The sequence below is a fragment of the Gambusia affinis genome, linkage group LG06 (assembly GCF_019740435.1).
Source record: "Gambusia affinis linkage group LG06, SWU_Gaff_1.0, whole genome shotgun sequence".
NCBI classification, from domain to species: domain Eukaryota; kingdom Metazoa; phylum Chordata; class Actinopteri; order Cyprinodontiformes; family Poeciliidae; genus Gambusia; species Gambusia affinis.
In genome coordinates this window covers 21778089-21799266 of record NC_057873.1, presented here as the reverse complement: position 1 = coordinate 21799266, position 21178 = coordinate 21778089, and the positions used below count along the sequence as shown (strand labels likewise).

General features: G+C 41.0%; 1 protein-coding gene across 2 annotated transcripts; it reads left to right on the top strand.

Annotated features, from left to right (window-relative positions):
• The first annotated feature begins 589 nt into the window (after positions 1-589).
• Positions 590-20302, top strand: egln2 (egl-9 family hypoxia-inducible factor 2). Of its 2 annotated transcripts, none has more exons than XM_044120670.1 (6): positions 590-928; positions 2618-4016; positions 17183-17302; positions 17499-17635; positions 19368-19435; positions 19515-20302. In XM_044120670.1, exons 2-6 carry the CDS (start codon positions 2820-2822, stop codon positions 19565-19567), a joined length of 1575 nt encoding a protein of 524 aa, XP_043976605.1. In that variant the 5' UTR covers positions 590-928; positions 2618-2819; the 3' UTR covers positions 19568-20302. The 2 variants fall into 2 exon arrangements, with proteins under 2 accessions (XP_043976605.1, XP_043976604.1); XM_044120669.1 differs by having other exon boundaries at positions 609-924.
• The last annotated feature ends 876 nt before the right edge of the window (positions 20303-21178 follow it).

Genomic DNA, 21178 nt, shown 5'->3' with positions numbered 1-21178 from the left:
TGTTCCCCGACTGACCCAATTGAAAAATCCACTGAGAAAATCCACTTCAATGGGAGAAAACCCAGACAGATTGGAACTGAGTTGAGTTGTAGGAATGAAAGGTAAAAGCCAGGCTAGCTTTTGCTAAACAAGAAACTAGCTTAAAAAAATTATAATAAAGCACATTATGGCCTCTGAAATGTTCCTCCTAAGTAATACTGTTACTTACCTCTATCCTGGTCTTGTGGGAAATATCTATTTGGTAGCAAGAGGCAGATGGGGTAAATGTATGGTCTTGCCCGGGAACCCAATCATGTAACAACCGCCACTGACTTTACAGTTCTATATCTGGACTTGTATTTATTTAATCCCCAATCAACATAAAGCCTACTCTGTTTTTTCACTCTAGGGCTGAGTGTATTATTTAACTCTATGCTCTAATGCATCATTTCAAGTTGTCGCAATGGCTTTTTTTTTTTTTTTACAAGCTTGGTTTACTTTTTACATTCTGTAACAATAGCGGATAACGCTTGTGCAACTGAACGTCGGCGGTAGATGCAGGTCACATGGTTTGTATGCACGCAAATGGCAGGCGGGAGTAGACAGAGACAGCCGTGGTAGGAGGGGGGACGAGTACGGGGAGGACGGGGGAGGGAGGCAGACAGAAACTCGGGGAGCTCCTCGACACAACGGGGAGCGCTGGTTGTGGTTGTCGAAGGGAAGCTTGTCCAGCTCGGAGCATCCCCCTCCGTCTCCCGGTCACGGTTTAATGTGTCAGAGCGGCGTTTGATTCCCGTCGCCACCTGGCCTTATTTATAACCGACGCAAAAAATCGGATGGGACGTACCGCCGAGCAGAGCAGAGACACTCCCGGAAATAGCATGCGTACTCTCAGCCTGTCACGTAGGCTCGCTGAGGATTTGCATTGCTGTATGGCTGCCGTAGGTAGGTGAGTGTACTGTGCTCTCTCCCAGCGAGAGAGATTTCATATCTTTATTTTTTTTTCACGTTATTACCTCTTGGTTTAAAAAAAAAATAAATACACTTCTTTAATAAAAAACCCAATATTTTAAATATTCATTTAACATTCTGTGAAATGTATTACTATCATGTATGGAGCTGTTAAGTTGGTGATTACAACCAGACAAAGACGAAATAAATTATTTTTATGGTTGTGAAATCGAAAATCGTTTTACATTTTATTCGTAAACGCTTACTTTTCGAAAACAACAATAGTGCCAGTTGTTGTCGCTTTTATTCTGATATTGTATAATCAAAGTATAATTGTTAGGCATATTTTTTATGAGTAATGTACAAAATAAGGCTTATACAGGGTACGACCGCGTACGTTTGTAATGCCAATGCACCACTACCACGCTTGGCAGTTTGTTTTTAAACTGTTCAGATAAAATTAAAAGACATCCAAGAATACAGGCCTTTTTGTGGCACCAGTAAAGGCTCAGGGTTTCTCACCATGGCTCACCGTTAGAGCCGAATCAAGAATGTTTGGGGTCCAGAGCAGATGTCGATTTGGGCTCCTATTGAGACCACACCCACCAGCCACTGTTCCTAACCCCATATAAGTTATTTTTCTCTCATCCTCTGCTCTCCACTTGCTGTTGTCTGCACTGTCCCCTCACATCTTTACTGTATTTGTTGTATTTCTGATTTTTGGTATTGTTAAAAAGTTATTTTAATCTTTTTGCATGAAAGCCAATTTGAACGTACAACTGTAATAACTTGCTTACTTACCTTCCTATGCAGGTGATGATTTAAAGAAATTACTAACAAATATTTGAAAAACCTAAATAAGACAATTCAACTCAAATAGTTGCAATTGTGTTACATTTTGCAAATGATGTATTACAATTAATAACAATAGCAGCAATTCCCTGCTCTCTTACTTTAATATATATAAAAAATGTGACAAATCCATATTATAAACCATAAAAGATAAATAACGAAATACAATAATACTTAATTAATTAATTGTGGCAAATTATTTATGCTTATAGATGTCTTAAGTAATTGAATTGATGAGTATGTTTCTTTGTTTAATGTATGGATTTACATTTTTGTGTAAATATAATATATAATAGGTATTCAACATACTGATGTACTGAATTTTTAATCTGAAATAAAGCCTAATATATAAGTATTTATGAATTTTTAATGTAAGCAAAATTGAAGTTATAAGAAACACAAGTTAATTGAAATAATTGTCAAACTTTGTTTCAGTGTGTATTTAGAACCCTTTATTTTACACTTTATGTGGTTCTGTCCATCATGAAATAATTTAAGGTGTCAATACTGCTCATCTGACAGACCCCAACATTAGATTATGCAACTCCATAAAAAAAAAAACATTTTTAGTTGAATGTTTTTAATCAGTTAATGTCACTAAAACTGTATTTAAATTAAATTTATGGTCCTAAATAGATATTATGTAAACATTTATAAATCTGAAATTAAATCCTTATTGATGTCTTGAACTGTGGCACCTTAAACAGTTCATACCACACAGCAACATGTTGCATCACAGAAACTTGGAGTTTTATTTTACTAGTGCTCTCCATAGCAGATGGTCTGCACTACACCTATATATAGACCTATAAACGTATCATTTTACTCTCCACAGATTTCCGACGCTGCCTGAATATGTTTAAAAGGCGCGCTGAAACAAACACAGAGCTGCAGAGTGACTGCTGAAATCAGAGCGAACCAAGGATTGGGGGACATGGTCCTTGCAGTGCTCCTCTCCGAAAGAGGAAGCAGCGGCTCAGTTGGAAAATGAAGGGAGGGCGTGAGGTACGTGTGCACCCAGCAGACGACGAGATCAAATGGAGAGTTTGGGGCTGAAGGAGCTCTTGAAGACAAACTCTCGCCTTGGACCAACAGTCTTTTCGGAGTCGCAGGAGAGAAGAAGCCAGCAGACAGAGATCTACAGCTCATACCAGGCAGACATGGGTCTGAACGGTTTCTGCACAGGGCCCACCGGGACTCAGACGGCTGCTGAGCTGCTCGCCGACATGGCCTCGCAGACAAACACCCCGGGCATCACGAGCCCAACAAAGCAGTCCAAAAGCGGCGTTCCGCTCTACAACGGTGGGGTGGTGTCTCCGTCAGCCACCGTGGAGGCCAGCCAGGCTGAGGCTTTGGCCCACACGCCCCATAGTTACCCGGCTCAAGTGAACGGGATGGGCGCAAAGACGGGTGGCTCCGTCTGCACCTTTAACAGTAGAGGCCTCACGATGGAGGATGAGGTCAGAACAACTCATGACATATGCTCTTTAGGAACGAGGAGAATCAGCGAGGACCTGAAAGTCAGGCAGGCACAGCAGCAGAAGAGGAGGAATGGAGAGAATTGGGACGTCGGATCAGAAATCCTCGATGGCCATGTCACGGGGTCGCCAGGGTTAGGATGCTCAGCAGACCCGGATTGTGGAGCAGGGGAGTCAGATTTAAAGCGGCAGAAGTTGGCTGATGGAACTGTTGCTAACAAATCATCCGAACCGCGCAGAGTGGCCCGAGCAGTCGCCCCGCTTAGAGTCACCGTCAACAGCAGCAGCTCTCACAACCATCCAAACTGCTCTCCTGAAAATGCTAACTTGCGAAATGGACATTACACAGCATCTCCAGATCCTGCAGCTGTACCAAACTTGCCCTCCATCCCTGGCCTGCTGCCTCCTGCAGGGACCGGCTGGTTAGCGGAGCGCATCGCCAAGCAGTACATCATCCCCTGCATGAAGTACTACGGTATTTGTGTGAAGGATAACTTCCTTGGTGTACAACTGGGAGACAGTGTCCTGAAGGAGGTGGAGGCTCTGAACCAGACTGGGAAGTTCCGGGGCGGACAGCTGGTGAGCCAGGCGGACATTCCCTCCAGGAACATCCGAGGCGACCAGATCGCCTGGGTGAAGGGGCAGGAGCGAGAGTGCCAAAGCATCGGGACGCTGATGGCTCACATTGATGAGGCCATCTTGTACAGCGCTGCCAATGGACAGCTGGGGAACTGTGTCATCAATGGACGCACTAAGGTGAGAGACGGTTTTAGGAGGGTGTGGACTCTGGAGCAAGTTTAATAATCACAGGATTTCTAAAAAAAAAAAAAAAAAAAAAAAAAAAAGGATTTCTAAAAACAAATCTTGCGAGAAAACTGGGTGGGGGAAAGAAGTTACCCAACTACTTTAGGTACCTTTCTTTTGCCTTTTCTCTCCCTCTACGTAGGACTGCCATCTCTAGTTTTCCTTCAATCCTGAGAGCAGAACGGCGCCTAAGTAGCCAACTTTACAGAAAGTATCAGGCGGTGTTGGTTTTTCAAAGTAAAGTAAATTTGTGCGTTCATAAATTTGTTCAAATTTATGTGTGCAGAACCTTCATTCTGAAAGTACGGAGGCTTTCATTTTGTCTTGGCATTGCGCCGCAATCAATTACATGTGGAGCAACCTGTGATTTATCTTCTTCCTGATGTTGGTCAGACTATGGTCTTTTCTTTAGTTTCCAGAACCTAACTGGCATGATTTTCATGGCCAGAAAGGTTTCAGCATGCTGAGGTTGAGCAAACCCTCAGGTCTTGGCTGGACAAGAGCGGTTCCAGAGACATCCGGGGCGAATCTTATTCCCCTGCATCTCAGGATAAATACTGGTAACAAAATAACCCGTAGTGTTTGCGTGACGTCTTTTGACGTTGTTGTTTATTGGTTGGACGCCTTTTCTGCTCCGCGTGTTATCTCTGCGTTTGTAACACCGACATGTGGGCATACGCACACAAACGGACACACTTTCTCCACAGGTAGCGTGTCAGGGTGAGCCATGTGATTTTACAGCACATGGAGACGGATAAGTCGCTCTTCTTGTTTTTGTCTTCATTCTGCAGCTACCCAGAAGAAGAAAGTAAAAAAAAAAAAAAAAAAAACATTAGTCTATCTCCTCTGCCATCACTTTATCTCTGACAGCATTTTCTACCATCACTTTGACCACACAAACGTGATGTTTGCATGGTAGAAGGGAGACGTTCTTGTTTATTTTCCTTCTCCTTATCTGATCTCTTATTCCATGTGAGCTGCACGAAAAAGCTCGAGTGAAAACCCCCTGTAGACATATCTCAGTCAGACTTTCTTCTCATGCATCAGCCTCTCTTGTAACTTCAGTTTTTAGTGCCGACTGTTTTCCAGGATCTACTGTCGTAAGTGAGAGACTCGCCTGCTCCCAGCTGCTACGGCGCTCGCAGTCTCGGCAGGATTCACATTGTAACACCTCCAGACAATGCGAATCAAAGCTGTTTTCGTAAAAGCCTGGCAGAAAGATCAAAACCTGCTGATGCCGGGTCTTGGCCTAAGATTATTCTGCTCGCAGTGAGCCATGTAAACTGTTATGCCCCATTAGGAAATGGATCCGGAAGACGTACTGGCACATGCGATGTGGCAAGTAGGCACACTACTACTACTCCCTGGGGAGGAATTAGGAAAAGGTGACACCTGAATGCGTGCAGCCAAACACCCATTCCCACAGCTTTTGCCTAATCAACAAGGCCATAAATGAGATGTTTAAGATAATGAAGTGAAATAGGTATGGAGCAAAGTAATTTCTTCACCTATCTACAGTGATAAGTCTGATTTCTTTCTGGCCTTCCTATGCTATGCTTGTCTGTATTTCTAAAGTATTTGATCTATAACTTTGTTCATCCCATGTTTACCATCAGACTTTGCCCTCAGTACATGCACACTGCTATTTACATAAGCATGAGACAAGGGCAAGTTGGCGGCCTTTACTTCCTTGGATGTGCAATGACTTTGCTGTTTTCGGACCTGAGTCATAGCTATAGTTGCTAACTGGTGGGTATGAGGTTCTCGGTGGATGAAGCCTTTTGAGGAAGATTACTCAAAAGCTTTGCGCACAAAAAGCACAAGATTTTATTGCTTTTTCTTAAAACAGAGAAGTAGCATTTATTCCTGCTTCTGATACAATACTATATAATTCAGTTATATTTAGCAACTTTTATTTTTTACTTTTGTTTTTTTCTTGCAAAACACAGATATTTTTTTTTATCTGTTCCTTAATTCTAATTGGTTGCTTCAATCAACCAGTTAGAATTAAAACTAACGACTCAATATTTAAGTTTATCATCAAAACTTCTGTCTTAATTTTTTGGGCGTTTAGTACAATCATATAAATGGAAATAATATTAAAATGTTTCCTTTTGATTCAAAACTTTATCAAATAACTACAACACTTTTTTTATGTATTACATTCCTTTATGGTGGGGAAAAATTGGGGTTAGAATCGTTTCTGGTTCTGGTTTGTGTAGGAAAACACTGAGGGAGTAATGGGTTGAAATGTTGAGACATTAACTTTGGTAGCCAGCATGCAGTTGGCAGCTATGTAGACATATTTAATAGAGAAAAGCTGAATTTTGCTTTCTTGTTTTCAATAAATATATCCGACAAGGCCGATGGAAGCGAAAGCTCGTCTTTCAGCGCCGTTTTATTTCTGTGCCCCATAAAGTTGGAAAAAAAAGCTCTGACGGTCGCGCTGCCATTTTCTCTCGCACCTCATTAGAAAGCCTTACAAATGGAACAACAGCTTGACTTAAAATGTTTTTGTGACTTTGAAGCTGTAACTTTACACATCTATGTTATGGCTTAATATCAGTATCCTATGTCTTGTTACGACGAAGGGGAAGATTTGATGGTTTAAGCACTTAAATTCTTTCCTGACTGAAATGGACGTACTCGGTAAAACTCTGTTTACTATGCAGATGATGGAGATTCATACGGCTTCATTAGCCTCTGGCTTCGTTAACTTGGATTACAAATTTCTACTGTACGTTATGTTGTTTATGTACACGTAGCCGCTTTCTACATACCCTTACAAAAAAATCCCACAAAAATCACATGCGATCACATGTGGAACACATGTGACTTTCACATGTGACTTTCACATGTGGTTCACACAAATTTTACATGTGAATCATGTGAATCACATGTGAAAGCACATGAATACGTGTGATTTTGGAACGTTTCGTGGTAAAATCACATGTGATTTACACATTTCCACATGTGATCACATGAAAATCACATGTGAAAACATGTGATTTTCACATGTGAAAATCACACCAAAAATCACGTTTTCACATGTGATTTTCATGTGATCACATGTGGAAATGTGTGAATCACATGTGAATCACATGTAATCACGTGTGAATCACATGTGATTTTACCACGAAACGTTCCAAAATCACACGTATTCATGTGCTTTCACATGTGATTCACATGATTCACATGTAAAATTTGTGTGAATCACATGTGAAAGTCACATGTGATCCACATGTCATCACATGTAATTTTCGTGGGATTTTTTTGTAAGGGTAATGTATCCCTTCTGTCTTGTTTGGCAGAAATAAAGGATTCACATGATAAAAACGTTATTCTGTTAATAAGGTTACGGGGTGTGTGTGTGGTACGAACTGTTCCAGCTTGGCGCTTCAGACGAGTACACAACGCAACGCAACACAACACAAGCAGAGATAGGTGCATCGGTGGCGTGCACATGACAGGAAGTTGTTGGAAAGGAGAGGAGGAGGATCTGGCTGGAGTGCAGCTAAGTAAAAGGTCACTGCAGCTTTTCCATGGAGCAAGCCGTCTTCTGTTTTTTTTTATTTATTATTTTTTATTCGGTACCTCCCGTTTCCTTTACTCTGCCATTTATTTCACTCTCTTCCTCCCCTATCTTATCAACCCCGCTCGCTTCACGCACAAAATATTTGCCTCTGCCGTTGCCTTGGTAACAGGCCCATAAAGAGTAAAGTGGAGCGGTATGTTGCGTATGAAAGAGAGACGGAGGGGAAAAATGGACTGGCTATAGCGGTGGCCTGGATACGGCCTTGGCAGGGGAGCGAGTTGCGTTTCTGATTCCTTTCATCTGTTAGTCGGCAGGACCGCGGGATGTAAACATATACAGTACGTGTAACCGACTGTAAGGTCAACCTACCGATGAGGCAGTGACACAACTCAAACTCTTGTGTTATGATGGAGTAGAAACCCGTGGCACATCGAGTCGTTTTCCAAGCAGTGGGTGGGGATGGACTGGAAGTGAGAGGCAAAGGGGGAATAGTGAGCAAAGAGTTTAGCAAGTAGAGCGGGGGGGGTGAGAAGGCGATGCGGTGGAAGCTTCGGCATTATGTCAGCTACTGCAGTGCGCACATCTCTAAAGCTTAACCGGCTCGCTAGACGTCGTGCTGCACAGGGCAACCACACAGCTGCAAGCTAGCTGGAGCTTGGACGGGTAGACCGATTATTTGTAGAGTAGAAGGACACAGCTTTAAGAAAGTGCTATGATCACGGCCGGCTTTGTCAACCACGGTTTCTCTGGATGTGCGTGTGGCGGTAGGCTTTTTTCCCCCTCTGGATTGGACAGATGCGCTCCCCACGTTGAACGCTGCACAACACGGTTGTGCCAGAAGTGCTTCTAGAGTTCAATTGATACGATGAAATCTAGAATCAGATCAAACCAGTTATGAAGGAAAAAAAAAAATCTAATTTAATGTAACATAAAAATTTTATTCGAAATAGGATGCAGGGCAGCCAAATTCACTTTATAATGCCAGTTGGTAAAAAGTTTTTCATCAGTTGCTCGTCCTGAGCTACAATGTTGTAACAGTGGGAGGTTGATTGCCTGATAACTTATATGTTATGCGTATATTAGCTTTTTATATGTATTTCTCTCTGCTGGGTTGAAGTCAGGCCTGTCACAATGACAAGTTTTACTGGGCAATAAACTGTCCCAGTAATTATTGTGATAAACTACATGATGTTTTGAGGCCATTTTCAAGTAATATATTGATTGTGGAGTAATAATAATGCAATTTCGCCCTCTATAATACCAATGAACATTTTTTTTTTATGTAAAGAGCACATAGCACTGAAACCGGAAGGTATTTTAAATATCCAAAATAAAACATGATATTTAAACCACAACCAGTAAATAAAGCAGGAGTATAACCACACACAACCGAAAACATAAATAATATGGATTATGATAAACAAAATTGCCGTTCAAATTAAAATCATCAGGCTCATTTAATTTATCATAGGACTGATATATTTATTGCGTATTGCATCAGGCTTAGTTGAAGTGTTAACTAAATAAATAAGCAATACAGTACATATTTTTTCATAACCATCTACGATGATCCGACTACAGTGAACCCCCAGTTCTTTCCTGCTCAGTGTGACTTTCCTGCTCCGTCTTAATGTTCCGCTGTGACTCACACATAATGAGCGCCGCTGTGGCCATAATGACACTGACTCACGGGCAGAGTGCATTTTCTCACCCCTTTGTGCTAAGATAAGCACCGAGCGGTGTCAATGTTGATTGAAATCCGGTTCCTGTTTATCTCATGATAAATATGCAGACAAAGTCAAAATGTGATGGCAGGCAAAAGAGCCAACGTGTGACTAGTGACGTGTTTTTGGGGTCTGATACCCGTAGAGACGGAGATGGCAGGTGTTAGTTCAGCTGATGTAAACCTGAGAATAGGAGGGGAGGGGATTTTGAACTGATTAAACTTGAGTAATTTCAGAAGTTCTCCAGCAGTGACTCTAAGGCTTTAATTCTGTATTTTTGGAGCAGGTTATGACTCCAAATTTCACAGTTTAGGGCATATATTGTGTTTTTGTCACATCACAGCTATATTAGTTCACTACTTTTTGAAATTTCTCTTTGATTTGTGACAGTTGTGTTCAACATTTTACCATCCGACTTTGTCAGACGTCATTTCTCAACAGAGACCTCCCAACAATCGGAAAATGATTGGAATCAGATATCTTTTCCTTTTAATTGGCCCTGTTCAAAAGTCAGAAAGCTGATTTAGATTTTCTCATATTTATTAATTCACCCAAAAAAAAAATTTCTTCTTTTCTTTCTCTGAAGAGTTTTCACGGCGCTAGTGGCTCGTATTTTTTGGCGACAGTAGGCAGACAGGAAGGAGGGCGAGGAGGGAAGACATGCGGCAAAGGTCGTCGGGACCGGGAGTCGAACCCGCGATGTCCGCGTCGAGGGCTAAGGCCTCCAAACGTGGGGCGTGCTAACCCCCTGCGCCACCACAGCACGCCCCAACCCAAACATTTGTAATCCTCTTTTGTGTCTAATTCCAAAGGAAAGCGAAAAAGAAAAGGTCAAAATCAGAAGTCAAAGTTTTCACCAAAATAAGGGCATCATCACAACGTTCTTGAGCTGGGTCAGTTTGGCTGCCTTCAAATTTTGATCCCTAAAACTGGTGGAAATGGCCATTTTGGGGAGCCAAGCATTTGTTATCAACTGTGAGTGCAACACAGCGCGGCAAAGGAGACGATTACCAAGATGGCGCAGGTGGCTCAGATGTCCACGTTCTCTGTTTGCATATCTTCCTCTAATTTATCAATCTTCAGACTTTTCAGCTGAGAATTTCTGAGAACATCAGTACACTGTTCACTCTTACTGCACATAACAAAGAGACTAATGTCAGGCACTGCACATTCTTCGCTGCCATGCTTGTTTATTGTCTCTTTGTTCAGTTGACTGGCCTCTTTCTCCAGCTGTTGACCGGTCCACTGGGGACGTTACGGTTCGCGCAGAAAAACCGGCTATTCTGTGGTGCCTAAGTTGAACCACATTTGCGCGGTGGAGCTTCTTTTCACGTGTGAAAACACGGTTTGAGAACATCTTTGGGAGCTGGCGCACCACGTTGGTAGAAAACCCCTATAGGGGAACCAGAAATCGGTACCAGCCCTGCGAAGGCCTGATTGGTGCTTCTGCAGTTCTGAGTGACAAATCCCTCTGCCTTCATATTTTGCCTCACTGCTTTCACAACACATTTCACAGCAAACACCCTGTGACGTACCGCGATCACACTGTCATATTTTCCGACTTTCCTAAATTAGCATAGCTCAACAATTATTGAACCCTGTGAGCCAAGACCCTTGTTTTAGAGGAGTCACTGCCTTGTTGATTAGAATTGAAAGGACAATTTAGAACAGAATCTGAGCTTCATATGCATGCTGTTTAATTCATATCTTACTTCCTTTTCATCTAAATTAAGTAATTAAATACACATAAGGCAACATTTATGAGTTTGTTTTACTGGAGAAAGCCTTTGTCATGCTGAGATATGCAGAGTATTATAACCATCAAGGTTTTGCAGCTCCAGAGGAATTCAGGGCTCTTTAGATTGTAAAAAATGTTTACCTCTGCTCCAGCTGGAGAAAAAAAATCTGGTCACTCTGGGATTTCACATAAATGGGCTTCGACGTTTTGGAACAGTGTGCAAAAACATGCATTTTATTTTTTTAATAAGTCTCCTACTAAATCCGTGTTATCCCTTCATACTGCTGACTGACTCATGCCCAATTCTGCTGATGAAAGCCGTTACTTCTTCTAAGAGGTAGAACACACAGCTGTTAATCTGTCAGGATTTTGCTTTAGCTCAGGTAAAGTCTCCTTACAGGCAATAATACACGGTGGCTAAGTTGCACTTAGCCACCGTGTATTATTTTTTTTGCTTGTGCTTCATTGCGCTGTGTATGTAACGTACAGCAAATGGTAACGATGCACCTGAAAGGTCAGATAGAGGAGATTTAAAGCGACTCGGCGCTGTGCAGTACGGCAACAGAGGCCATTGTAAAGATAACCAGTCACCATGTGGTGCAACGCATTCAGCCCTAATGCATCGACGTGTCTCAACCTTTCCACAGAAGCATTTGTGGAGCATCAGTCGCAGCGTGATGCAGGTTAAAACTGCCAAACGGGACGGTTGCCTGCAGTCACCCTGAAATGTTTTAAGCTTCCAGTCGTCCCAATCGGTGCTCAACCTCTCTCACGCAATCGTAGTTCAGGCCTGCATTTGTTCAGCCTCATCAAGCCCCTCACGGCTCTCTCCACCGTCATTCCTCTGATCTGGATAAGCACTCACCACTGGCCACTCTCTTCCAGAACAGCAGGTTCTGCCTGCTTTGCCGTCACTACATGTAGTGTTTTCTTTGTTTTTTTTTTCCTTTTCCTTTTCCTGTCGTGCGAACGGACGGGAGCTCTGGTGTTGGCGTTAAAAGGTCGTACCTGCCAGGCAGGTGGTAATATATGCTGAAACTTGACGTGGGAACGGTTCCCAGCAGACGTAAGTCAGAAAGGAAGCAGCAAAGGGCAGACAGGATGCACTATTCCAGGCTCTGTGAATGGTTATTTGACAGAAAAGATGAGATAAAAAAAAAGAAATGCGTAAAGCTTCCTTTTTCTAGTGTCTTGTTTGAGATTCAGTAACGGGTTTCAGCAGCTGTTCCTTTGCATTTGTCGTTGGCAGAAATAGACTGACTTAAATGTACATGTTCTCCAAAAATACACACTTTGTTTGTTGTTTTCTAAACAAAACATAGATTGTAGTCATCCTCAGTATGTTTAGTAAAAAAAAAAAAAAAAAAAGAAACTGAGAGAATCTCAATTGTGCCAACATATTTACCACAGAACAAAACACACTGAGTATTTTTATTCTTTTTCATGTAGTTGGAATAAAATCAGACTTTAAAAAAAATAAAAAATAAAAAGTTCATCAGCCTTTAGTTTTGGCAGATTTTAGAAATGCACCAATCAGAATTTTCTGGCTGAAATTTGAGGCACATCTTATCAGAAGAGAAAGGAAGACGTTCCAAATTCTTTCAAGCCTTCCTGCTATAAGTGGTCACTAGTTATTTACATTAGGCGTGAAACCATTTACTATTTTAAAACAAAGACAACATGGTTGCAACCTTGACTCTGTTTTTAGCGTCTTATAATCAGTGATTAGTGCAGCTAGCAGTACTAAAACACTGTTACTAAATGTAGCTCTGCACCGTAACGCTGAGATTTTAGAAAAAGATCTAGCATTTCCAAATCTGTCGTGTTTTATAACAGGTAGAGAGTGTTACAATGTACAATAATCCAAAAATTCATAACTACAGTGAACCCTCCCTATAACCCGATTCACCTTTCACGGTGTACAGTTTGTTTTTTTCACAGTGCATTGTGTTCTGCGTCCTAAACAGTCTCCGCGCTTCTTCTCCCCCTGTGTGCCAATAACGTTGAGGTATTTAAATATACGTAACACAGCTTGGTAAACGTTTTTGCCCAGAAGAAAAAAGAGCGACAACAACTACCGATAACGATGTTCTTCTCTCGAAAAAACACACCTGCTCCACAGGCTCCAGAAGAAAAAGACACTAGAGGCCGCAGCGTCACAGTCTGAGGAACAGTGAAATACGCGAGTCGCAGTTTGTCCTACTGTACTTCGTGTTGATGATTAAAATGATTATTTTACTGTAGTTATTTGTAAGAAAACGTTCTATTTGTTTAAAAAAGATGCTTAGGCCTGAGAGCAGGTTTTGTTCTATGGTTTCAATGTAGAGTATTTAATTATACTGTATAACAATTGTAAAAAATAAAGGTAACTACTTCACGTTTTTCGCCTATCATGGGTTCTTTTCGGAAGGCAACCCCCGCGAAAAACGAGGGTTCACTGTATTACAACAGATGATTTATTCCTCCCTGTAACAGTCAGAGACTGAGAGCTGACAGGATAAACCACAAGCTTCCTGGTGTCTGATGAAAAGTCTTGCTCTCTCTCGCTCTTTCACAGCCTGTATAAGAAAATAAGGTTTTCTTATAGCTTCTTACTTCTCTTTGCTTCCCCAGTCTTGGTTTTTAAACACCCCACTGTCCCCTTCACTCAGTTACGACCTACAACATGTACTTTAAAAACTAAGTCAGTCACTACTAAGTTACGTCTGTCAAGCTACAAGAAGAAATCCTCCAATTCTGGACACCAACTGGTTTCTCAGCACATCTTCAGTAGATTTTGATTATCTCTGTGAAGCACACAAACTGAACAGGTTCATGTTTGCACAGAAGGCCATGTTTCCCTACTTGATAGCGGCTCTGTATCAGTTTTCTATGCTGATCCGAGGCAAAAAGTGACATTTGAACTTGAAAGTGGCAGCACTGTCTAAAGTCAAACCCCTTAATTTTCTTGCCACTACTTGTCTTTCTGCTGCAATGCCAGTATGAGGGTGTGCTGACAGATCTTTTCAGTATTTGCTGCAATAAATAAATGTTTTTGAAAGACAACCTTTGCTGTTGTCTGCATTTTTAATCTATAAAGCACCAATGGTTTGATTACAAGTGCTGCAATATACACAATCTGTAGAGGAAATGCATTTAAAGCCACTTTCCAGTGACTGTTGTGTAAGCTGCCAGCAAAAACAGGAACAGCCATTTCTAAACATCACTCCATAATGTCATTATCATTAGCCAAAAGTCCCAAAGGGTCACTCTAAGATGGCCATAATTGACATCATTTACAAAAGCAACATAAGTGCTGCCCTCCGTCTTTGAATTCAAAGTTCTTGGATTCCTCGCTGACGTAATGTAGGTCATTTAGATTAGTTTTAAGTAAACTGCTTAAAAACAATAATAAACTGAAAGTTGACAAAAGCAGCAACTAACCGACACTGTAAGTCCAAATAGGCGGCGAAATTACATTAGTTAGAGTTTCCTGAAGAGAGGAAAGAGGCTGAAAAGAGACAAAAAGTTAGAATGATTTACATTTTAGTGAAATGTGATCGATGTGAGGTTTAGTGATGAGTAGATTTAGACTAGAGCTGCACAATACATTGAATTGAAACAGTCATCGCAAAATAAGTGCAAAGTACTGATTGAGTGCAACATTTTGTATTATATAATTTTGGTATTATTATTTAATTTCCCTTTGGGGGATCAGTGACGTATTTTTGAATTTGAATTGAATTGAATTTGGTATGCTGATACCAGTATATGTAAAATCTATTCAAATTTATTGAGAAGTTGTTTTTTAATTTAATTTCACAAAGTGAAGCACACTATGGATTCAAGCCTATATTGCTGTTAATTATGACAATTTTCAGCTTACAGCTAAAAGAAATGGAGGGTAAATTAATCGTACATTTAATATTTGCTTAACGGTTATTTTCACAACCTCAGAAGAAGACAAAGGAGCCTCATCAGAACACATCTGAGATGTTCATGTGTATTTCAGGTGCCATGAATCCATACTCTGGATGGCAATAACCTGCTCCTCGCATGAATAAGCAGTGATTGTAAAGAATCAGCTTCAAACTTCTGATCCGTCCACCTCTCCTTTTTATAAGTCGCTACAAATGAGCAAATACAAATTATTGCCCATCAGAGAAAGCATGAAAATAAGAACAAAACCACCTGTTGGCCACCGGTACGCTCGTAAAAACTTTCCTGAAGACGGCCTTCTGAGACACTTTATATATCTTTTCCCGAGTGGTACTTTGAAAGACGAGAAATATGTCAGGGTTCATTCAGCCGTTTTCCCAGCTCAGAAACGATCTGCAGATACAGCGTGCATTCTCTCAAACAATGGCCTCACGCTGGCATTTCCCCCGCTTGACGTCTCAGCGTTGGGAGGCCGTCGGGGGGGCCGGAGCGCCCCGCTTTCTCTTGGTACCCGGAGGGAACCGAGACTTGCGTGAAAAGCTGTTTGGGGGATCGATGCACATTCCAGACAAGGGTTACCACGAGACTTGAGTCTGTAAACGTACTGGAAGTTAAGTGACGGCGGTGTGTGTGCCACGGCTGTGTGATCTAATGAAACCTGGTCGTGTTTCAGGCCCTCAGTAAATACTTTGCAGGCTGTTTTCTCAGACTGAAACGAGCCTCTGGGTTCTTGGAACAACTAGAGTGAGACTGAAATATTATGTTCCCAAGGAAAGCGTGGAGTCAGTGCATCACCTCAGCTCGACTGAGTCGCCATCAGTCATGACTAGCCGGTTCTGCACCGCTGCGGTATTGATTTAACCTTTAGGTAAGACAGTTGCACTTGTCCCCGTTGTTTTGCCGCCGCTCAACTAAAGGTGATGGCTTCTGAGGCGTTTAGCGAGTGTGTGTGTGTGTGTGTGTGTGTGTCGCCTTTCTCTCGTTCACAGCCAAGTGAGTTTGGGTTGTGCTCTACTTAGCCGCCCATTGTCGGCCCTCATTAGCAACTCACGCCCGCAGCCAGAGCTCATTAAACTGTGCAGGTTTTCAGTGCTTCAACCAGCAAGAGGACCGTCGGTGTCAGGCCCAAAATAAGCGTCCAGACTTTTGAAGACTTGAGACAGTTGCTTTTAAGAGCGATTACTCTGTGGGCGACGACCTCTCATTGTTCACTGATGTGTCGAGTGTCGTCTTTGTGTCAGGAAGCTGCATCATTAAATTCAAGTGAAGTTAATTGGTGATGCCTGTTCGTCTACGCCGCCCGTCCTTCAGCATTTGACTCAGGCTTTAGTTCAAATATTCACCTGGGATATGGGGCACTCCTTTAGGAACGAAAGCCAAATGAAAACGGAGTTAATATTCATTATGTGAGCGAGTTATTTTTTTTATACTGAAAAAAAATGTAGTGTCACAATTAACTCAACACACATAGAACTAGACCTTTTTGTTTTGAGGGTCTGTTCTTGCAGTAAAATGCGTGGTTGTTTAAACTCTTTCTGACACTGACATTGAACAAGAACAATCATACGTACAAAAAGGGAGATTATGATCGTTTTTGAGGTGGTCAAATATTCACAATTGAGAAATATGTTTTTGTTTTTTTAAATATACATATTCTTTTTAACTACAAGTAGAGATTTAAAGAAAAAATAATCCAAACATTCCCAAACCCACTATCCATAGTGACAAAGGTTGGAAGCTCAAGCACAAAAAACACATTCTCCCTTCCTGTTATCTGCTGAAAGTTTTGCTCTCACTCTCTGGCAGCCTAAATGAACTGCAGAAGTGCCTTGGCATTTCAAAGTGAATTGTTTGAACGGCCACTCGGATCTCGTGTTTTCTCAGTCCTCACAATCTTACTGACTCTGAAAATAGCTAACTGCCAAATCCTTTTTCCTCAGTACCTACTCCCACACCGAAGAGTGATGTTGTCAGTTTAAACATGTTGCACATGTGGGTTCAATGATCGGGAATATGAAGGATTTTTGATTTTTCTGGTCAACCTGTCAAGTCTAGCTTTGATTAATAAGGGCTTTTTCTTTTGCATGTTTTGCCAAAACTCTTGGCATGTTTGTATGTGATGATAAAGCTGTTGTTTTTGTCCTAAAATGCATAAGATTGTATTATTATTATTATTTTTTTTTTTTTTTTTTTTTTGTCTTAGGCAATGGTTGCTTGTTATCCAGGGAATGGGGCTGGATACGTCCGCCATGTTGATAACCCGAACGGCGATGGACGCTGCCTCACATGCATCTACTATCTTAACAAGAACTGGGATGTTAAGGTGCTTTGATTATTATCTTTTTCTAAATTGAAAAACTCTCAGTCGCTAGCTGTTAATTCCCTCTTTGCTCGGGTTTCCAAGCTAAAATGTGATCAATTCTAACATTTTTTTTCTTACTTAATTGAAATCGTATATCCTTGACTAGCACATGTCCCCTGCAGACATGCGACTAATCTGTGCACATTCGTCTTTGTAGACACACGGAGGTTTGTTGCAGATCTACCCCGAGGGCAAAAACGTGGTGGCCAATATCGAGCCTTTGTTTGACCGGCTGCTCATCTTCTGGTCTGACCGCAGAAACCCACATGAAGTCAAGCCATCTTACGCCACTCGGTGAGTAACAGCCACTGGAATACAATAAAAATGAAAAAAAATTAAATAAATTAAAAAAAATGTAAAAAAGTGAATTTTTATATATATATATATATATATATATAGATCCTTCTTTGTAAATACTAATTTCATTTAAAAAATGGATAAAATCAGAATTTCTAGCTCAGTTTTCTGTCGTTGACCCTCTGAGCTCCTCGGTTTCGCCCGTCACCCTTCAACTGTTGTAGTTTCAATCTGTCAAAACGTGACAGATGAAAAATAAACCTCATAATTGTGTTGCGAGATCAGGATTAGCAACCGTTTACTTTTGCGCCGATGCTGCTGTGCAATAGACCCGCTCTGCGCATAAACACGCCAGTGTCAACAGGGGGTTTATTTACATCGTTGCATAAATCAGTTTTGTCCTTGGAGATCACGTGAAACCTCCCCTTCCCTTTTTCTCTGCCTGTTCGACTGCCGAGGGGGGCAGGAAGTATATGTTTCCTGAGGAGGTCGGTGGAAGGGAGAGGAGAGGAAGGTTCGATGGCAGGACTCGTGCTGAAGAGGCGCACACACATGAGAGACAGGAATAAACAACAAAGCCCCACAGGAGAGATGAGAAACCGTAGAAATTAACCTTACGCTGCCCGAGACATCCTTTTCCCAGGATGGTTGCTAAAAAGTGGTTTGAGTTTGTGGTCTTTGTGATAATTAGTTAACTTTTTAGCAATGTTCAAAATGTTTTGTTTTGTTTTGTTTTTTTCTGTTTTATCACTATTTTTTGTTGTTTTAGTGGATTTTGCCTGTAGAAGACAGCTTTGAGATAGAGTTCATGTAAAGGGAAATGGAGAGAAAAGTTTTCAATGTGCTGAACGTGAACTGTTTCTTCACATCGTATTTGTGAGTTGGACCAGATTGTTTGTCAAACACATCGTGTCTGGAGTTTTTTCAGAATATAATTTCACTAATATTTGAAACGAAAAGAAAATGACTAGGGTGGAGTTATTTCAAGCTGTTTGTTCCGTCTTTTTGATGGAAATGATCAATTTCCAATTATCAATCAATTACTTATTATATTCTAGATAATATAGATCTGTACTTTAACTCTGAGGTTTACAAAAAGCAGCTAACATTTTTCTAATTGGCAGAGATTGACAGATGAAAAGGATAAAGCAGCCCTGATGACGTCTGCTGAAAATGTTGCTCTTCTCTCTCGTTGCACGAATGAATCCTAATCATGTTGAAGAAAATAGTTCCTGGAAATACATTTTGCATGCATAAAAAAAAAAAATAATAATAATAATAATCTACAATACTAGATGTCATTTTGTCTTTCCATGAAGTTATGTAGCATTTCAATGCCCAGTATTTCAATAACTCCAATTCTAAATTTCAAATGAAAGGTCAGAGGGAAATTAAGTATTAATTAGGTCTTCATTTAGCTTTTTAGTGGTAAAATTTTCATTGCTCTTAGATGATAATAATTTGCTTTCAATGGGTTGTGCTCTGAGTCATGGTAGTATTAGCTCTTTTATTAAAAATGAATGATGCTGTGATTGCTGTCTATCATTGCAGGTTGGATACTAACGCCAGAACGCTACTCCACACAACCCTCTTAAAACAAACTAGGATTTGAATACAATTGTCTCAGAATATACAATAATGAATTAGGCAAAGTAAACCGATATGACGTTTTAACGTGAACTCGATGTGTTTTCGCATTCATTTATGCATACATTTATTTCATAACCAGGTATGCCATCACAGTCTGGTACTTTGACGCCAAAGAGAGGTCGGAGGCTAAAGAGAAGTACAAACTGGGTAAGCTTCCTCATATCAGTTTGTTGAGATATAATGTTGCTAGTTACTAATATTTCACTTTTTGAACATTTATTCACAGCAACAGGACAGAAGGGCATTCAAGTGCCTGTCACTCAAAATAGCAGGTCATAAAAAAAAAATAAAAAACTCTCCCAAGTGTCCAGAGAGCACTCTCAAAGTATTATGTGCCTTCCTCTACCTCTAACGGACACTACGATCGCAAAGGGAGGCGCAGTGAGACCTTCAGCAAGCGTCCAGCTGTTTGATTCACACGGCGGCGAGCCGCAGGGTGAGGATCGGGCTGCTGATCAAACTCCTGGCAGAAACAACGGGAGCACAGCGGACTGACTCGGACGGCAATGGTGGGTTCAGAAGATATGAGACTGGATGAAAAAGACAAAAACAAACTTTGACATCTCGAAGGGGCCCCCACTACAACACAAAATGACTGACTCTGTTGTTTTTTCGCTGCAGTTCTGCTTCTTCAGTTATCAGCGATTTTGTGATGTTTGAACATATCAATGAAAGAGCATTGAAATCTAAGTCCTAAGTTCCTTTATCTCGCTTGTATGTGACGGCAGAGTGTGTGTGTGCGTGACAAGAAACAAGGGGCGAACATTGTTTCTCAGACTCAACATTTCAGATGAGGACAGCAGTTTTATTCTCGACAAGTGCATCTCAATCAGTTAAAAATAATTTGATTCAGAACGTGAACCCCATATTGCAGATTCCTTAATGTATTTATTTCTGTCGGTTTTGATTATTACGGTCATTAAATCATCCATTGTTACTTCTCTCGGTGTGGAGAATGGCCACGTTCTGCTGAAAAAATGAATGTGAATCTTTTTTTTTTTTTTTCAGCAGATGGAAGCATAAAGTCCTCTGAAAAATTTCTGGAAGACACACTCATGCTTTAAATTTGAAGGGTTTTGCTTCAGAGTCCTCTCCAGGCTGCACTTATCCCTGTTGCTTGGGAAACATTTTCCTTCCACTCAACTTTCCATTAATATGGCTGGGTACTGCATACAGACTTCTAAATGGCCGTAGCTTCACGGTACTCTCAAGTCTGCAGTTCTTCCTAATGCTTGCGCAAAATTGCTTCCACTCAACTTTATATGATTCGAAACGGCACAGTATGAACAGCCGACTTCTTTAGCAGTGGCTATAAATAAAAAGCTACTTGTAGTGCGTGTCAACAGCTGTGTGCTGAATAACTATCTGTAGATGCTAGTTAACAGGATGATCTTTTATCACTAAAAAAACAAGGACGTTTTTTTAGTGACTTTAAAGCTGCCGGCTGATTTTTTTTATTTTTTTTCCCAATCATGACTTACAAGGTAATTTTAAATGTTGTTTTTCTGTTCATCTACCCAAATTGATCATCTCTGCACTATGAACTGTCCCCCGGACACAACGGATCAACACAATTTTACCGTCTCAGTTTCTGACTGACTTTGGGCGTTTAACTGTCTAGTGCTACTGTTTACTTCCCTTGATGATTCTATAAATATTTAAAACATTCTCCTTGTTTATTTCTCTTCACGCAGACTGAGGTTAACAGAAAAAGACAAAAAAACAAAAACAAAAAAAACAGTGGCATTTAGGATCCCAAAATGCCCAGCGTAATGATTGGTTTTCACATGCATCACTCTGACCCTCTCTGTTATCACCGTCATATCATCGCAGCGGTATCTGCCAAGACATGACTCATCAAAACAAACAGAAAACAATGTTCACGAACAC

What these genes read in the sequence shown, in the direction of transcription:
- egln2 (XM_044120670.1), top strand. Translation starts at nt 2,820, where the DNA reads ATGGAGAGTTTGGGGCTGAAGGAGCTCTTGAAGACAAACTCTCGCCTT. An exon ending in ACAAGAACTGGGATGTTAAG is followed by an intron (nt 17,303 to 17,498) that starts GTGCTTTGATTA and finishes TCGTCTTTGTAG; the next exon opens with ACACACGGAGGTTTGTTGCA. An exon ending in AAGCCATCTTACGCCACTCG is followed by an intron (nt 17,636 to 19,367) that starts GTGAGTAACAGC and finishes TTTCATAACCAG; the next exon opens with GTATGCCATCACAGTCTGGT.